Source organism: Petaurus breviceps, unplaced genomic scaffold, assembly GCF_028583685.1.
Source record: "Petaurus breviceps papuanus isolate PSGF00001 unplaced genomic scaffold, PetGlider_PUasm1.0 175, whole genome shotgun sequence".
In the NCBI taxonomy this organism is placed as follows: domain Eukaryota; kingdom Metazoa; phylum Chordata; class Mammalia; order Diprotodontia; family Petauridae; genus Petaurus; species Petaurus breviceps.
Genome location: NW_027185764.1, coordinates 24446289 through 24466883, shown reverse-complemented (window position 1 = coordinate 24466883; position 20595 = coordinate 24446289). Strand labels below are relative to the sequence as shown.

The window sequence follows — 20595 nt, the reverse complement described above, 5'->3', positions numbered from 1 at the left end:
TCCAGCCATATTGGCCTACTCACTGGTCTACACACAACACTTCAACTTCTTTCTCCTTGTGGGTGGTGTGCCCTTTTTTTTCATCCCTTCCTCTTGGAATCCCCAGTTGCCTTTAAGTCAGCTAAAATGTCATGTTCTAGATGAAGTCTCCTAATCCTCTTGGGAGCTCCTACCATAATATCTTGTATAATGTACATATATATGTTATCTCCTGTATCAGAGTGTAAGCTCTTTTAGGGTAGGTGCTGGTTCACTTTTGTCTTTGTATCCATAGTGCTTCACATAGTACTTGGAACATAGTAAGTAGACTGACCAAAATCACTTTTTCCAGCTGGGTGATCAGTAAATAAGAGTATTGGGCTTGGCTTCAGTGAGTTCAAATTCAGCCTCAGTCACTCATTGACCATGACCAGGTGACTTAACCTCTTTTGACTGTTTCCTCCACTGTATGACAAGGATAATAATGACAGCTACCTCCCAGGTAGGATTGTTGTTATTATATGAAGTAATATTTATGTTACAACATTTATAATAAATATATATAAAGTGCCTGGCACATAGTAGATGCTTAATAAGTCTTTGTTCCTTTTCCCTTCCTCCCCTTAACCAGATAATTGAGAATAATAAAACTTGTAAGTAAATTTAAAATAAAGATAATAAAGTGAATTTAAAATAAAAGATAAAGAGGTCTGTGTAGGAATAGCTTCCTGATGAAATACAGAAAGAGCTGGGAGTTTTGGACGCGGCTTTATACTTAGTGCAATGGAGTTAGAAAAATTCTTTCTCCAAGTATTACCATTGACCCTTTTGTTTGTTTTACCACTTTCTGAAATTTTTTTTTTGGAGGGGGAAGGCAGGGCAATTGGGGTTAAGTGACTTGCCCAAGTCACTTCACGTGGCTAGTGTTGTGTCTGAGGCTGGATTTGAACTCAGATCCTGCTGACTCCAGGGCCTGTGCTCTATTCACTGCCCCACCTAGCCACCCTGTTTTACCACTTTCAGTATCGATGATGAGCAGGGCTGGACATAAATTGGTGAAACCTTTAAATATACTACATTATTCCAGATTTAGAAGCTAGAAATCCTGGCGTTCCCATTGCTTTCCCCTCTTTCTCATGCCCTATATCCAGTAGGTCACTAGATCTAGTCATTTTTTCCTCATAGCTGTCTTTTATATTTTCTTCATTGCCACCGTCAACAATTAATTCAAATACTTATTAGGTGTTTGTGTATAAGACACTGTTCTATGCACTAGAGATACAGAGGTTTAAAATAAAGAATCTTCCTATACTCAAGGAATTTAGATTATGTTGAGAATAATAGTACAGGTAAGTATAATGTAAGGTATATATAGTAATAAGTATAGTATATATAAAGTTTAGCATAATATAATGGGAGAAAAGCAGAGCTAGAGACAAAATAAGTCCTCAAATGCAGCCAGCATAACTACTAGATCCAACATTGACTTTGGAGTCAGAGGGCTTGAGTTTAAAGCTGTTCTTTGCTTGAGTGATTAATTTCTCTCTCAGGGTCTTCGTTGTCTCATGCGTAGAATTAGGATGCTGGAGTAGTTCTTTAAGGTCCTTTCCAATCTAAATCTCTGTCAGATATCTATGCCATTCTTCTGCCACAGTCTACCTCATCATTTTTTGAATTTTACAACTCCTAAAACTGGCTTCCTTGCTTCCAATCTTTCCCTCTGAATTTCACTTTGTATGCTATCTTAGTATTTCAGCAACCTGTAACTTCATTCAGGGTGAATACTCTGAACCATCAACACAGATTTAAATTCCTTTATGACTTAATAGAAAGTCTTTGAGGGATGCTAAAACTGAACATTTCATCACCCTGAAGTCTTTCCAAATGAAGCTAGGCTTGTCTTCAAACCACATACTTCCCAGGTGTAATGCCAATCAGGACAGCACACCAGAGGGCTGCTACTATGAATAATTTTAAGGGGTTAATCACAAGGTATAATGAACACTATCCAAAATGAAACTTTATTCAAGAAACTAAAGCATTCACAATTCATAACAACATAACTTATTGCTAAGGTGGCCACATAGCCTTAAACAAAACATAGCATTCAGTATATATGTAACACGGCACACAGCATATATCATTGCATTCAGTATGTCTTATAGTATCCAAAATACAGCTCTCTGCTTCTGATCCTTGTCTCAGCTCACAGGGGAAGGGACTGCTCCACTCCAAACTCTCCCTGCTCCTGCCTGACAGCAGGCTCCAGGGACTCCTGCCCCCAGCTTCTTTCTCTGGGAAAACAGAGCTTAACAGGGCAACCACAATATTTACACACATTGCCAGCACCCATCTCAATTTACTTTCAAAGTCAGAGGCTCCTTGGTGACAGCTCTTAAAAGGTGCTTAAGTTAAGCCTCCTTCCCTTAGGCAGGGCTCTGCCCTTCAGCTCAGTTCACTTTCACAACCAGAAGGCTCCTTCATTGAGTCTCTGCTGCTTTTGCCACCACTAGCCTTCTCAATGCTCCACCCTCAACACTCATTTTTTTCTTCTTCTTTCTCTCTTCATGTTCACTCTTCTGGGTTCATATTCATAGCCAGGGGGGCTCCTTACCAACAGCTACCCAGTCTAGTCCAGGACATTAAGAGTTCTCAGGAGTGAGCCCCAAAGCCATATATCAATCTTCTAGCTTATATACAGTTTTACTTGGCATCTGATTGGCTCAGGGCAGAAAGCTCATATGTGTATTGCCCCCCTCCCCTCCACAACTCGGTACCTGATTGGCTTAGTGCCCAAAGGCATGAAAACCAGAGCCTCAGCACCTAAAGTGTTATAGCTGTGGATTACCAGGGTTCAAAGGCCTTCAGATGTTTACAATTTAGCCTGATGCTGGGAAACTGAATTCCAAAAGAAAAACTACAAAAATCCTACCTTGCTTGAAGTTACAGTAGGTACTTAACATCATAACGACTTATTACAAAGGTAACACAGCATATAACAGTGCAGTCAATATATAACATAGAATTCCCCAAAATACTTACTTATAAACTAAAGCATAACAACATATCCTGGCACATAACATACCTCATTGCATCCCCAAAATCAGGGGGTCCCAGGCCAGCTTCTCCCCTAGTTTATTATATCTTGCAAATTTACCCTGGAAATACATTTGCATAGTCATAGCAGCTGCTATGGGTATTCCATTGACATTATATCAGGTCCCAAACTTTCTACCCTACTAGGAAGAGCCAGTACTTAGAGTCTGCAAGAATCGTCTGAGAGTCAAAGCTTGTCTCCATGCCATGATGAGTCATTCAAAGAACTTGAGTGGGAGTATGTAAACCACACCAATTTTCCTAGAATATTCCTTTATCCTGTCACTTCTGTCCTCAAGAACCACTGCTATTGCCATCGTACCCTAGTAAGGCCCAGCCAAATTCTCAAAAGAACCTTTCAGGTTAAAAAGTGAGATTTAAGGTCTCTAGATTCAAGGAAGCCGAAGTTTATTCAAAGTACTTTCATTCATTCACCAAGCTATCTTTAACTAACCACCAGGTAACTAATTCTAGTTTTATTTTATTTTATTTATTTTTTGTCTTTTTGGAGGGGGAAGGCAGGGCAGTTGGGGTTAAGTGACTTGCCCAAGGTCACACAGCTAGTAAATATCAAGTGTCTGAGGCCAAATTTGAACTCAGGTCCTCCTGATTCCAGGGCTGGTACTCTATCCACTGTGCCACCTAGCTGACTCTTACTAACTCATGGAGTGAAGGGATCTGAGCCATATATTTCATCCCAACCTACTCTCCAATCCTTTGAAAGGTCTTGGATCAAAAGTTACAAAGAGATAAGGAGAGACACTCTTGGTTTTATTCCTATCCCTGATGTAAAATTTCAGACAACTACTAGTGGCAGTCTGGAATCACTGAAGCAACATGAAAAGACTGACCCTTTGTACCTCCTTTTCCTAGCTTCATCCTTTTCTTAAAGAGAAAATATGATGGGGAATTGGGATGGAGGAAGATTTGACCAATAATATACCTTTTCTACTGCCAATTGGCATCAGTAACAAATTCTCTGAATTAAACTGGAACTTTCTGCTTCTTCTCACAGTTTCAACAACCCCTGCATTTATAGTAATTCACATTCATATGGCACTTACTATGTTCCAGGCTCTGTGCTAAGCACTTTACAGCTACCTTATTTGATTCTCATAACAACCCTGGGAAGTAGGTGGTATTATTATCCCCCTTTTGCAGATGGTGAGATTGAGCCCAACCTAGGTCAAGTGCCCAGGGGTCACATGGCTAGTTTCTGAGGTTGCATTTGAATTCAGGTTTTGATTCCAGTCTCAGCTCACTTTATCCATTGGGCTACCTAAATCGATTCACTCACTAGAGTCACCCAGCAACACATTCTCCTAAACCAAAAATTCTGAGGGGTTAAAGTGCCTGAATTATCAAATCTCACTGACAAGGAATAGACTTCTTTGTTCTTTGTTTTTGCTTTTCAGAGGGCAATTGGGGTTAAGTGACTTGCCCAAGGTCACATGGCTAGTTTTTGTGTTAAGTGTCTAAGGCTGAATTTGAACTCAGGTACTCCTGACTCCAGGACCGGTGCTCTATTCACTGTGACAGCTAGCCACTGCCAGACTTCTTTATTACTATAAATTATATACTATTCCACCCTCCTATGCAGAAGCTTTTTTTTTTGTTACACAGAAGTTTTTAAGCACTTATCAAGAGTGTTCCACAAAATTTTTATAAGAACATCGAACACTTCCGGAATTGATTTTAATAAGATTTTGACTTGCCCTAATAGAATTGATTTTACTTCTTGTGAAGCAGGACACTACATCCAAAAGTATACCCATGACCTGATCTTGAACAAGTGAAAATGCTTTTCTTACTGTAGTCTGACTACTCTGTAGCCCTCTTTCCCCAGTCCTTCCCCTGAATTCCCTCCTAATAAAACAAAAAACAGGTCAATAATTAATAACTGAAGTAAACTGAAAGCTCCCTCCTATAACCTGGAGTTTTCTTTCCCACACCAACATAAAACATCAAGAGCAGAGCAGAAACACCCAGAATACAATGGGAGGGAGACATGCCTATAGGGAATATAAGGCCAAAGCAATTCATGACTTTGGTCCTGCAGGATCCCATGACCTTTTTCTACTTGAGGGTTCTCATGCTGCTCCTTTCCAGGCACAGAATCTCTGTTTTTGTTGTTGTTTAGTTGTATCCAAGTCTTCGGGATCCCATTTGAGGTTTTCTTGGCAAAGATACCGAAGTGGTTTGCCACGTCCTTCTCCAGCTCATTTTACAGATAAGGAAATGAGACAAACAGGGTTAAGTGACTTGCCCAGGGTGACACAGCGAGTAAGTGTCTGAGGTCAAATTTCAACTCAGAAAGATGAGTCTTTCTGACTCCAGTCCCAGCACTCACCTAGCTGCCCCAGAATCTCTGTGGGCCAGGTCATTCAGCTGGTCTTCCTGGTTCCACTCCTTCCCATAGTTGGACTTGCAACTGCCAGGGCTACTTTTCTTTTGAATCCAAATTTGCTCTCTGTTTTGCTGCAAGGTCCTTGGGAGCCACTTTTACTGACTGTCTTTGATAATCTGGCCCTGATTCCTGATACATGTAATATCTACCTCCTGGACCAGTAATTGCTACAAAGCATCATACTGATGATGAAAGGGGAAGAAGAAAGAAATCCTTATACCTTTTGTTGCTCTCTGGCTTAGGCACAAAGGGAACGGCAAAGAGTGTATATATTAGTAAGAGCTAAGTTTTTCTTCCATTGATGGTTCTCTTCTAGATTTCCAGGGGTTACCCTCCACAAAGTTTCATGGCATTTACTCTTTTTTTTTATTCCCACCCAAGCCAGGAAACCATAGAGGGATCTCTGAAATCCTGTGGAGACCCTAGGATAGACAAACTAGGATGGGCAGAATTCAAGGGGGCCTAATACAGTACCAGCCTGAGCCTTTCCACACTCATGGTTAAAGTCGCCTCTGGTATTTGTTGTCCAGTACAACACTCAAGTCCTACTTGAAAAAAAAAAAAAGGCACTAGGCAAAATTCAGCCAGAGTAGTCACTAAAGCCTGTGGCAGGAACTCTTCGTGGTCCCCTGCAATAGTGGGGAAAGGAAACTGGCAGAGTCCACAGCAGGTGGAGGTGGTCCTACAGTCCCTTGGCAAGAGGGATCCCCCAGCTAGAATGAAGCACCAGAGCAGCCTCCAAGTTCCTCGGATAGAGACCACTGTACTCAGGCTCTGGACAGCTATTCGGTTGTGAATATTGACCAAACATACTCCCCAGCCCTTCACCCCCATAATGAAGTAGATGAGATTAGCCAACCAAGGAAAACTCTGAATATTGTGTGGAAATACCTTGGTTTGACAGGCCTAGGGGATGAACTCAAAACAAGTTCAGGTAAAGAAAGTCTTGAAGAAAAACAAAATGTTCTGGCCCTACAAACCATAGGGGCACTTGGAAGAAATTAAACAAGAGATACAGAATGGAAAAGCTAGGGAAGAGAGAATGGCAAGGGAAATTAACATCTTAGAAAAGAGGGTTGAAAACCTCACTGAAGAACTTAATGCTGTAAAAACAGAATGAACTAGAAAGAAAATGACTCAATATGATAAGAAATATGAAAATCAAATAAAAATTGTAAAAAAAATTAATAGCCATCATTTAAGTAATTTAATTTAGATAATGGCAAGAAAATATGTGAAATATACTATCAAAAACAACCTGTGAAATAGAGACAATCTAAGAATTATCAGACTACTGAAATTTGTGATCATTAAATAGATACCATATTTCAAGAAATTATAAATGAAAACTACCTAGAACTCTTAGAATAAGATGATAATGTGGAAATAGAAAGAATTCACCAGTCACTTCTGGGGAAAAAAAAAATACTCAAAGCAGAAACTAGTAATGTCAGAGCTTCCAGGTTAAAGAAAAAAATTGTACAAGCAGCCAAAAAAATTAGTTCAAGTATAAACAAATCACAATAAGACCACACAAGAGTTAGCAGCTACCACGTAAAGAAGAGTGTTTGTAATACAATATTCTGAAAGACAAGAGATAAAGATTTTTGGTTAAGGATGTTTTTCAGCTAAACTAAGTATAATCCTTCAGGAGAAAAAATAGGCTTTTATTGGAATAGGGCAGTATTTCTCAAACTTTTTGGTTTCAAGATCTTTTTGTACTCTTAAAAATTATTGAAGAATTCTTTACATTCTCAGGAATTATGAAGGACCCCAAGAGTTTGTATATATCTACCAATAATTATGATACTGGAAATTAAAAATGGGTAAACTTAAAATATTTATTTATTAATTCATAAAAAATAACAATAATAACAAACCCTTACATATTAACATTTTCTAAAACTGGAATTGACTGAGAAGACTAGCATCATCGTACATATTTTTTCAAATCTCTTTAAGTATCTAGCTTAATAGAGGACAGCTTCAAATCTGCTTCTGTTAAAATTCATAATTTTTTTTGAAATGTGAAGAAAATGCCTCCTCATACAGATATGTAGTTGGAAAAAGAAGTATTTCAAACATCTTATTATTATTATACAGTTTTGACCTTGTGGATGCCCTGAGAAGGTCTTAAGAGATCCTCTGGGGTCCACCGATCACATTTTCAGATTTCAGAACATTTCTGATCAAAAGCACCAGAACAAAGAAGACATTTGGAAAGGAAATAGAGGTTCCAAGAGAAACACAGAAAGGAACACTTTTTGTTTAGTTGAAAGGAAATGTAGGGATGAATTGTTTACATGTTAATAAGGAAACAAAAAACAAACTTCTCAGAACCCTAATATCTTTAAGCATCATAGCGAAATGCTAAAATGATGGAGGGTCTGTGGATTGTTTTATTCTATTTTAATGGTCTTAAGAGAGACAAAAACAGGAGTGTTAGGGGACCATACTATAGAAGAAAAGAAGAATGGGGGAAAATCACTTGCATAGTAGGGATGCACAAGATGAAGAGTTAAGAAATAAAAAGATAGTGGGGCAGCCAGGTAGCACAGCAAGTAAGAGCACTGGCCCCAGAGTTGGAATGACCTGGGATCAAATCCAGGCTCTGATACTTAGAACCACACCCAGAAATAACTGTCTGTGTAACCTTGAGCAAGTTACTTAACCCCAATTGCTTATAAAAAAAAAAAAAGAAAAGAAATACAAAGATATCAAGAGAACCAATTTGGGACACAACACCCACAAAGTTATAGATTACTAATTTACAGATCTAGAAAAAGTAATAGCAAAATTCATATAGAGGAACAAAAGGTCAAGAATCTCAAGGGAAATAATGAAACAAAATAAGAAAAAAAACTACCAGTAGTAGATATCAAACTATACTACAAAACAGTAATCATTAAAATAATTTGGTACTATTTAAAAAATAGGGTGCTTAGCAAAACAGATTAGGGATAGAACACACAGAGATCAGCTTAGTAGCCTAACATTCAATAACCCCAATGACCCTAGTTATTGGGGGGAAGAAATTACTATTTGACAAAAACTGCTGGTAAAACCAGATAGCTGTCTGGCAGAAATTAGGTTTAGATCAACACCTCACACCATACATGAAGATAAACTCTAAATGGATACATGACCTAAATATAAAAGGTTACATCATATATTAGAAGACCAAGGAAGAAATTATCTTTTAGATCTATGAAAAGGAGGAAATTTCATGACCCAACAAAATATAGAGAGGATCATAAAAGATGAACAATTTTGATTATGTAAAATCAAAAAGTTTCTGTGTAAATAAATCCAATGTAATAAAAGTTAGAAACAAAACAGGTAACTGGGGAAAATCTTCGCAGCAAGTTTCTATGATAAAGGTGTTCTATCCAAAATACATAAGAAATAGATTCAAATTTAGAATAATAAGAGCCACTTCCTAATAGATAAAGAGTAAATGGATATACAGGCTGTTGCGGGCGTTTGCCCTCACAACAGATCTAGACGACTAGCCCCACGGCCCTCTCACTTACCCATCCCGGGTCTTCGGTCGTCACCGGCCCCTCACGGGGAAAAAACACCAGACAGAAGGCGGAGGAGTGAAGCGGGGTGGTTTATTCTTCAACAGTTACATGGCGGAGAGAGAGAGAGAGAGAGCGCCCTCTCACACAAGAAAATATATAGCGAATCCGAGCCAATCACATCGCAGTTTTACATTTATGGCCTCATATGGTGATCACCTCATGGCCTTATATGGAGATCACCCCATCAAGCTTATACATATTCATTTAAGCAACCATGGCACTGCCCATAAACCCCTCCCCCTCCCCCATCAACAGGCAAGTTTCTTTGAACAGGCAATTTTCAAAGGAAGAAATTTAAGCTATCAATAACCATATAAAAAATGTTCTAAATCACTAATAATTAGAGAAAAGCAAACTGGAGCAATTTTGAGTTTTCACCTCACACCTATTAGAGTGGCAAAGATGACAAAAAAAGGAAAATGACAAATGTTAGAAGGGCTGTGGAAAAACAGGTATACTGTTGTTGGAGTTGTGAATTGAACTATGCCCCAAAAGCTATTAAATTGTGCACTCCCTTTGATCCAACTATATCACTACTAATGCTGTACCTTGATTAATGCGAGCAAGACCCAAGTAATGATTTTAGAATGGACCTTTTATTAAAACGCCATGTTGGCTGATCAGGCCACATGTCCCAGGTACAGCAATAGCAGTAGCAGCAGCCAGCAACAATCCCGATCTGGGGCAAAACCTCAGCTTATAAAGGGGGCCTTACATAAGCAGTGATTGGTCAGTACACCTTGAAATTCCCTCCTCTGATCCAGAAGCCTGCCCACTTCTATGCAGGAGAGCTGACTGGAAAGGGCGGAGACCCAGTGGGGGAGGGCAGAGGTGACTTGGCAGTCTGCTCACTTCCTTAAGATAGGGGGAGGGATGGGGATAACCTGGCACAACATTAGGCCTATACCTCAAAGAAATCAGAGAAAGAGAAAAACAATCTTTATATACACTTATAAAGGTTCTTTTTATGGCAGCCCAAAATTCAGAAACTAAGGGAGTGTCTTCCTATTGGGAAATGGATAAGCAAATTATCTTATAGGAATGTAATGAAATATTATTTTTCCATAAGAAATAATGAAATGGACTGTTTCAGAGGAAACTGAGACTGCCATGAATGGATGCAGAGTAAAATGAGCAGAACTAGGAGAACAATTATACAATAATGGAATTATAATAAAAAACTCTGAAAGACTTTAGAACCTTGATTGTTGCAGTGATAAATAAACAGAAATCCGTATGATTAAAGATGGAACACACAACAACACAGGTGGACAATGCACCTTGATACTAAAGGTTTTGTTTTGATGCCCTTTATCCCAAAAGAAGAAGCTGTTTGAAACAGAATTCGAATTTGTGTCTTTATGACTTCAAATCCATCACTCTATGCACTATACCACCTAAGGAAGTTATCAGATTACTCTGGGCTCTAAAGACCTTTACCAAGAGGCTCTAAGCTTTAGATCAGGAATGGAGGCTTGGTGGGTTAGATGAGCAGAAACTGTCAGGGTTTGCTAGTGCTTTTTTTTTTTTGCCTTTTGGAGGGCAATTGGGGTTAAGTAACTTGCCCAAGGTTACACAGCTAGGGTTTGTGTGTGTGTGTGTGTGTGTGTGTGTGTGTGTTAATGATGGGTGCTTGGGATCTATGTTTGTAATATTAGTTTGTAATGTCAGTTTGTAACATCAGTTTGTAAAATCAATTTGTAAAACAAGTCTGTAAAATCACACTTCCCCCTCCCCAGCCTCAGAGCATTAACTCTACCCAGCAACAACCCATGAACTGTTTATCTCTGCTTGGAACATTAACAAGCTACACCCATGAATCCTTCAATGCCCAATTTATAGGTTAACTCCTTAGCCAATTATCCACACACTGAGTTTCTGTTAGCCTTGGTTCCCAACATCCATCTTGTCAAACATGACACTGATGGGTGGTAGACTAGGCACTTCTCAGTGAGACCTTGACAGCTAGCTGATTTAGTGACATTTCAGGCCAAAATCCACACCTCCAGGTAGCCTTCCCCTTGGGCTATTTCCCAGTGAATTATGGGCAATACGCCTGCGCAGTTGACATTAAAAGTGCATGTTCCTTGGGGCGGCCAGGTGGCTCCGCAAGTAAGAGCACTGGCTCCAGTGTCAGGATGACCTGGATCAAATCTGGGCTCAAATACTCAGCACCACACCCAGAAATAACTGGCTGTGTAACCTTGAGCAAGTTACTTAACCCCGATTGCTTTAAAAAAAAAAAGTGCATGTTCCTTTAAGCACTGACCACTCCTTAACTCCTCCCTAATCCCACCCTTACTCACCTAGTTAGCATAATTGATATTTGATTAATTGCCTAGACTCCTTAAAAATTATGCCTATGTCTTCTTTAAGTTTGCTGGTGCAGCTGTAAAGCATAACAATAAGCTTTTATAATTCTGACTCCAAGTCTGTTTGGACCTACTGAATGCTTTCCAGACTGAATGGAAGGTATTCTGGTCATTGATAAGGATCAGAGTTCCTGTATAACCTATTGCCAACCCCCCATCATTAAGTGTCTGAGGCTGGATCCGAACCCAGGTCCTCCTGACTCCAGGGCTGGTGCTTTACACACTGCGCCACCTAGCTGCCCTTTGCTAGTGCTTTTTTAAAGACAATAGAAAACTTATTCATAGAGGGTGGAGTGATGAATATGAGTAAAGATCAAGTCAAGAAGCACTTATGTCAAGTGCTTACTGTGTGTCTATGCTAAGAGCTGAGGATACAAGGAAAGGAAAACCAAGATATAGCCTCAGGCCTCATGGTAGTATAAAAAGGTATGCACACTTTGGCAACTTTCTGGGCATAATTCGATTCAATAAACATTTATTAAGTACCTACCTGTAACCTCAAACAAGGTAGGATTTTTGTGGTTTTTCTTCTGGAATTCAGTTTCCCAGAATCAGGCTAAATTGTAAACATCTATTGGCCTTTGAGCTGGGTAATTCATAGGTGTAACACCTTTTGTGCTGAGTCACATGCCTTTGGGCACTAAGAAAATCAAGTACTGAGTTGTGGAGGGAGGGCAATACACATGTGGGCTCTCTGCCCTGAGCTAGTCAGATGCCAAGTAAAACTGTATATAAGCTAGAAGATTGATATGGCTTTTGGGATCACTCCTGAGAACTCTTAATGTCTTGGACTAGACTGGGTAGCTGTTGGCAAAGAGGCCCCCTGGCTATGAATGTGAACCCAGAAGATTGAGAGTGAAGAGAGAATGAAGAAGAAGAAAAAAAAGAGTGTTGAAGGTGGAGCATTGAGAAGGCTAGTGGTGGCAACAGCAGCAGAGACTCAATGAAGGAGCCTTCTGGTTGTGAAAGTGAACTGAGCTGAAGGGCAGAGCCCTGCCCAAGGGAAGGAGGCTTAATTTAAGCATCTTTTAAGAGCTGTCACCAAGGAGCCTCTGACTTTGAAAGTAAATTGAGATGGGTGCTGGCAATGTGTGTAAATATTGTGGTTGCCCTGTTAAACTTTGTTTCCCCAGAGAAAGAAACTGGGGGCAGGAGTCCCTGGAGCCTGCTGTCAGGCAGGAGCAGGGAGAGTTTGGAGTGGAGCAGTCCTTTCCCCTGTGAGCTGAGACAAGGATCAGAAGCAGAGAGCTGTATTTTGGATACTATAAGACATACTGAATGCAATGATATATACTGTGTGCTGTGTTACATATATACTGAATGCTATGTTTTGTTTAAGGCTATGTCGCCACCTTAGTAATAAATTATGTTTTTATGAATTGTGAATGCTTTAGTTTCTTGAATGAGGTTTAGTTTTCAATAGAGTGTTCATTATACCTTGTGATTAGACCCTTAAAATTGTTCACAGTAGCAACCTTTAGGTGTGCTGCCTTGACTAGCGTTTAAACTACCATCTTCCAGGAACTATGCTAAGCATTGCAGGTACAAATAAGAAAAAGAAAGGTCTTGTCCTCAAGGAGTTTACAATTTGAATATGGAAGACGACACACAAAAGGAAGCTGAAAATGGGAAGGGGTGCAGGGGAGGATAGGGGGAAAGGAATAGGGGACATGATGTTTAATGGAGAATTACCTGGAAATTCAGATCTCAATCTTCCATAAAGGAAGATTGTAGGAGGAGTTAAATGCATGTCCTCTGGTCAGAAAGGAGAGATTTCAGGTGATCAGTTTACAGAGAGTGTGCCATGATGTTCTGTGGAGTCAAATCAAGCTGAGGTGATGATGGAAGGCAGAGAATTTCAACCTATATTTCAAAATGGCTGGACCAATCCAGTTACTAACAATAGACCATTTTCCCCACAGCGCCTCTAATATTTGTAAATGTCTTCTTTCATCCTCTTTGCCAGTCTGGTAAGTTTGAGGTGGAACTTCTTGTCTTGGGAGAAGATAACTGAGTAGATCATAAGTTATGAGACTGGCAGCCAAACCACACGTAGGTTTACCTTAAACTGCAGGCTTTTCCTTGTTTTCCCCAAAATGAAAACAACTGCCTAGTGCTAGTCCCTTCCATCTGAGACTACAAGTCTCACTGCAATTAAGTTAGTGAAGCTTGTATTTTGTATAAATACTGCTGTATCTTGTCTCCTCCATTCAAATGTGACCTTCTTGAAAGTAGGGACCCTGGTTTTTGTCTTTCTCTGTATCTCCAGCCCATAGCTCGATGCTGTTGATGAAGTTCATTCTGTGACCCCTTGGTGTCTTCCTGACAAAGATAATGGACTGCTTTGCCATTCGCCTCCCCAGTGGCTTAAGTTAAGTGACTCGGCCAGGGTGACAAACTAGTTTTGAGGCCGGATTTGAACTCGGGTCTTCTTCACTCCAGGCCCAACACTCTCTCCTCTGAACACCAAGCTGCCTCTGCTTTGAGCACAGTAACGTTTAACAAATGTTTCACTGACCAACCGGAGCAGGGAAGCTTCCTTCCCAGATCACACTGGGTAGTCGGGCAATAAACATTAAGAGACTGCTCTGTGCCAGGCCCGGTGCTAAGTGCCAGGGATACAAAGACAACCCCTCCCCCCCCAACCCAATCTGAGCAAGGAGTGTCATTTGAAGAATAACTATTAAACATATTTTTAGTTTACATTCCCACTTCTGTTTTAAGATTCACTGACTGACTGGCTGATAATTGATCAATTAAAGGGAGGTAATCTCGGAAGGAAGGAACAAGCAGTTCGTGGGAGAGGGGTGAGGGGAGAGAGAGAGTCCATGAAAGGCTTCTTAATGTTTATTGCGATCTGGAAAGGAAGCTTCCCTGCTCCGGTTGGTCAGTGAAACATTTTTTTTTTTGAGGGGGGGGGGTTTAAGCAATTGGGGTTAAGTAACTTGCTCAAGGTTACACGACCAGTTATTTCGGGGTGTAGTGCTGGGTATCTGAGCCCGGATTTGATCCAGGTCATCCGGTACTGGTACTCTTACTCGCTGAGCCACCTGGCCACCCCTAAAATGTCTTATTATATTTTAATTTATTTTCACTTATTTTTTTTTTTTTGCCTTTTGGAGGGCAATTGGGGTTAAGTAACTTGCCCAAGGTTACATGGCTAGTTTTTTTTTTGTGTGGGTGTTAAGTGTCTGAGGCTAGAACCGAACTCGGGTCCTCCTGACTCCAGGACCGGCGCTTTACTCACTGCGCCACCTAGCTGCCCCAGTGAAGCATTTGTTAATTTTCGCCGACTATTTGAGAAAACGGGGGGCGGGGAGAGAGACCCCAGGTTCTGATAATAAAAAGCCGGGAGACCTCTGCCCTCCCACAGCCAGGAGCAACCAGCCGAATGTAAAGCACAGGAGCCTGGCCGCCGGAGCCCTAGAGGAGGATCAGGAGGTGTGTGGGGGGAGGGGGCGAGAGGAAAGGTGAGTAGGCGAGCCAGGGAGCATGCGCAGTGGGGGTCATCCAGGTCCCGGATCTCTATCCATTCGGAACTCTCGGAGTGCCGGTAGATCCGGAAGCCGGGCGGGGGCGGCTTCCGGGCTCCCGGGGAAGCGTGTAGTCGCGCGCCTGCAGCGGTGGGGGGGAAACAGGGAAGGCCGGGAGGGGCGGGCGACTGCGGTGGCTGTTGGGTGGGAAGCCGGGGGGCCCACGACGCGCTCCCACGATGCCCGGGATGGTGCTGTTCGGCCGGCGCTGGGCCATAGCCAGCGACGACCTGGTCTTCCCGGGCGCCTTCGAGCTGTTCTTTCGGGTGGCCTGGTGAGTGAGTGCCGCGGTCCGGGTCTGTGACAGACACTCGCCCGACTCCCATCCCCAGCGGCCGCATCAGCCTTCTCCCCTAGGCTCTCCGAGCCACATCTCCTCTCCCCGCCCCCGGGAGGAAGGGGGATTATCTTTCCCCTTTTCCTTAGTCTTCCTTCTCTCCTCCTCCCTCCTCCCTAAACCCCTCCTCCTCTTCCTCCTCCCCGCCCACTATTAACCATCTCCCCTCCCCTGGTACGGTGTGTAGCACCCTGAACCCCCTCCCCTGAGCAGAAGGCATGGGGGCGGGGGTTCCTTCCTCCCTTCCCTTTTCTTCTTTCTCCTCATATAAATCACCCCTTCTCATCTCCATTAATCCCTTCCCCTGGGAGGAAGGGGGGGATTCCTCTCCTCTCTTCCTTAGACCACTCCTCCCCTTCCCCCCTGGATTCCCGTTTACCCCCCCCCCGTCAGAAGGGAAGGAGAAATTCCCTCTTTTCCCCCCCATAACTCCCCTCAGGCCGGGAGCTGGTGAGGAGCCGGAGGATTGTGGTTGTGATGACCAGTTCTTGTTTGCTCCTATTGCACTTTAAAGGCTTCGGGGGGCACCGAACACTGGACTTGAAATCCGGGGGTGGGGGGGGTGGGGAGGAACCCTGAGTTCGAATCTGCCTCGTGCTGTTTCATTGCTCTGGGTGTCGATTACCTTCTCTGGGCTTGAGTTTCCTTCTCAAGTGAGGGGACCGATAAGGTTCCTTCTCTTTCTTAAATCTGTGAGCCTTCTGGCATCCTTCAAGACTTAGCTTGAATTCCACTTTCTGTAAGAAGCCTTTCATGGACTCCCTTCACCCCTCTCCCACGACCTGCTTGTTCCTTCCTTCTGAGATTACCTCCCTTTAATCGATAAATTATCAGCCAGTCAGTCAACAATTATTAAGTTCCTGTTATGTGGCTGGCGTCTCGTACTAAGTGCTTGAGGTTAACAAAAAGGGCCAGAAACAGTCCCTGCCTTCTAGACAAGCTCAAAGCCCACCTTTGGCAAGAAACCTTTCCTAGTGTACCTCCCCACCCCGTCACCTTCTATATACACTATATATCTTGTGTGTTTTGTTAAGTGCATGGTTGTGTTCGTATTGTTGTCTCCTGACTTCCTCCAGACTTAAATCCCACTTTCTGCAAGAAACTTTTCCTGGGCTCCCCCCCTAACTTCTGCCTATTTCTCTCTGAGATTCCCTCCCTTAAATCAGTAATCAATCAGCAACCATTTCTTAAACACCTACTATGTGCCAGGCACAGGGCTAAGCCATAGAAATACATAAGAAATTCAAAAATAGTTCCTGCTCTCCAGGAACTTGAATTCAAATGGTGGAGACAGGTGGCAGAGGAGAGTGTTGGACATAGAGTTCTGAAGACCAGAGTTCGAATTCAGCCTCAGGCACTTATTAGCGGTGTGACCCCTGGCAAGTCACTTAATTCTGCCTCAGTTTCCTCATCTGTAAAATGGGTAGTCTCTTTGCCAAGAAAATCCCATTGATGTCATGAAAAGTGGGGTTGAATATGACTATGTACATACCACGCAAAAACTGGTCCCATAATCTATGATTATGAGCTCATAAAGGTGCAGGGGCTGTTTTTGCTTTTCTTTGTAAACCCAGGGTTTAGCACAATGCTAACTCGATCTGTGTGTGTGTGTGTATATGTGTATATAATTAAGCTTTATTACTTTATATACTATAAATGGGAGTTGATCTCAGAAGACAGGCAGGAGAGGCAGAGGGGACCTCTGGGAAAGGCTGCTTGCAGAAAGTGGGATTTAAGTCTTGAAGAAAGCCAAAAGACAACACACACAATTATGTACTTACAAAATATACAAGATGTATAGTGTATAAGGAAAGTGATGTGGTGGGAAGGTACACTGGGAAAGTTACCTTGCAAAAGGTAGAATTTAAGTTGTCTTGAAGGAGGTCAGAAGACATCATGCAAAACTTTGTATCTACAGCAGAGGTTCCCAAACTTATTTGCCCTACTGCCCCATTAAAAAAAAAAATTACTCAGTGTTCCCCTGGAATTCTACTTTCTTTAACCCTTTAACTTTTAAAAAAATTTGCATTATTTCAAAATAAATATAAAATATTTAAAAAAAAAATGATGCATCTTACATTTAACAATTTATTGTAAATTTGTGGATTTTTTCCTGCATTAAAATTTTGATGGCACAATGTTGCTTCATGTAACCATATAGTATCATAGTGTAAACAAGTCATTACATGTACATTTTTTTTTTAAAGCAATCGGGGTTAAGTAACTTGCTCAAGGTTACCTGGCCAGTTATTTCTGGGTGTGGTGCTGAGTATCTGAGCCCGGATTTGATCCAGGTCATCCCGACACTGGAACCAGTGCTCTTACTCACTGAGCCACCTGGCCACCCCTAAGCAATTAGGGTTAAGCAACTTGCTCAAGGTTACAGAGCCAGGTGTTTCTGGGTGAGTGCTAAGTGTCTGTGCCCGGGATTCGATCTCCAGGTCTTCTCAACACTGGAGCCGGTGCTCTTACTCGCTATGCTACCTGGCCGCCCCTACATGTATATATTCTTGCCAATGCATGCTGGACTTCTGACAAGGCTCTACACGCTAGCCTGCCAACACTTGCTTGGCAAATGTCAGTGGACTTGACCCCTGACTGGTTATAACTTGCATTTTGTGTGTTTATTTGGAAAATAATGTAATCATTACAACTTTTAACTCTTTTACACAACAGATGAAACATGTATGAGTGGTTTTTCAAAATTTTATTCTTTATGCTTCTACAGCCCCCTCATTTTTATTCAGTGCCTCCCAGTTGCACCAGCAGCTACCCTACCTCCAACCCCTATCATTCCCAGGGAGCAGTATCACCCACTTTGGGAACCTAAGATAGGATATGCAAAGTGTAAATGTCTTGGAGGCAAGGACTGCCTTTTGCCACTTGATTATTATACCTATGATTATTTATATATTATATCTATTAGACCTATTATTCCTTAACAATTCAGTGAGACAGGTGCTGCCAGTATTATTGTTATCCTCCTTTTACAGATGAGGAACTTGACTCTGAATCATAGATTTAGAGCTAGATGGGACTATAGACTTTTATCTTGTTCAACCCCCTCGTTTACTGAAACTCAGAGATGTTAAGTGACTTGCTTGACAAGGGATCTTTACAGAAGGGCCTTTGATGGTAAATCTTATACCATTCCTTTTTTTCTTATTTAATATTTTATTTTTTTCCAGTTACATATAAAAATAATTTTAACATTTTTTTCCAATTTTGAGTTCCAAATTCTGTCTCTCCCCATCCCCCATAGAGCCAATGTAATATTTACAGCACCCATGATCACACTCAAGACCATGACTATAAATATAACACGATGTTCTATCACCAAAATATACCAAACTCTCCATATAGAAGACAGAACTGAAGCATTTATTTAGATGGCAGAAAAATGAATCCCAAGACCAGTAAGCTGATTCCATCATGGTACCAAAGATATTAAGAAGCCATAATAAATAACACTGAGAGCCACACCATCCTTTAACCTTCACACAAACCAATACAAGATTAATATTTACTCACAAACCTCTCTCCTTCCATCTGTGGGCTCTGCTTCCCTTCAGCAAACTCCTCCCACCACAGGCTCCATGTGACTACATTCAGCCTATTAGGGGAAAGAGTTTACTTTCAAAGCGGGGGAGGTCTTCAAACTCTGCTAGGTCTATTAAGGGGCAGAGAAGATCTTCAAATTCCATTCCCATTCTCTTCCACCACCACCACCCCCATACCCCCATTGAGAAGGCAGGCACTTTGACAGAGGTTATATATATATATATATAGTCATGCAAAACACATTCCTGTGTAAGTCTTTCTGTGAAAGAAAACAGACAAAAAAAACCTGAAGAAAAATAAAGAAAAAGTATCTTTGATCTTCATTCAGCCTTTACCAGTTCTTTCTCTAGAGATGGAAAGCATCTTTTATCGCAAGTCCTACAGAATTGTCTTGGATCATTGTATTGCTGAGAAGAGCTGAGTTATTCATAGTAGATCATCATTCAGTATTTCTGTATATGTGTACAGTGTTCTCCTGGTTCTGCTCATTTCACTTTGCATCAGTTCATGTACATCTTTCCATGTTTTCCTGAGACATCCTGCTCATCATTTCTTTTTTCCCTGCATGTAATAGTATTTTAGTTTTTACCAATTACATGTACAGATAGTTTTCAACGTTTACTTTTAATAAAATTTTGAGTTCCAAATTTTTCTCCCTCACTCCCTCCTCTCTTCTCTCCCCAAGAGACCAAGCAGTCTGATAAAGTTTATACATGTACAGTTATATTAATCATATTTCCACATTAGCCATGTTGTGAAAGAAGAGTCAGAACTAAAGGGAAAAACCACAAGAAAGAAAAAAACAAAAGTGAAAATAATATGTTTTGATCTGCATTCCGACTCCATGGTTTTTCTCTGGATGTGGATAGTATTTTCCATCATGATTCTTTTGAAATTGTCTTGGATCATTGTATTGCTGAGAAGAACTAAGTCTGTCATAGTTGATCATCATAGTGTTGCTGTTAACTAGATATAGTGTTCTGGTTCTGCTCACTTCACTCAGCATCAGTTCATATAAGTCTTTCCAGGTTTTTCTGAAATCTGCCAGCGCATCATTTCTTATTACACAATAGTATTCCATTACGTTAATATACCACAACTTGTTCAGCCATTCCCCAATTGATGGGCATACCCTCAATTTCTAATTCTTTGCCACCGCAAAAAGAGTTGCTATAAATATTTTTGTTTTTTGCTTTTTTGGAGGGGGGAAGGCAGGGCAACTGGGGATAAGTGACTTGCTTAGGGCTAGAAAGTATTAAGTGTCTGAGGCTAGATTTGAACTCAGGTCCTCCTGACTCCAGGGCCAGTGCTCTAGTCACTGCACCACCTAGCCACCCCTATAAATATTTTTGTACATGTGGGTCCTTTTCCATTTTTTATGATCTCTTTGAGATGCAGATCTAGTAGTGGCAGTGCTGGATCAAAGGGTATGCAGTTTTATAACTCTTTGGCCATAGTTCCAAATTGCTCTCCAAAATGGTTGAATCCATATACAACTTCACCAGTAGTACATTAGTACTTTAATTTTCCCACATTCCCTTCAACATTTGTCATTTTCCTTTTCTGTCATATTAGTCAGTCTGACAGGTGTGAGGTTGTTTTAATTTTCATTTCTCTCATCAGTAGTGATTTAGAGCATTTTTTTAATATGACTAGATTGCCTCGATTATTTTGAAAACTGCCTCTTCATATCCTTTGACCATTTATTGAGGTATGGCTCTTTTTT

At 41.2% G+C, this 20595-nt stretch overlaps 1 protein-coding gene across 1 annotated transcript in view; it reads left to right on the top strand.

Annotated features, from left to right (window-relative positions):
* Positions 1-14992: 14992 nt before the first annotated feature.
* Positions 14993-20595, top strand: part of DAGLB (diacylglycerol lipase beta) — a 56356-nt gene continuing 50753 nt past the window's right edge. The window contains exon 1 of the mRNA XM_069084917.1: positions 14993-15245. Coding sequence (XP_068941018.1) covers positions 15151-15245 — 95 coding nt within the window. The 5' untranslated portion in view covers positions 14993-15150. The remainder of the gene's footprint in view (positions 15246-20595) is intronic.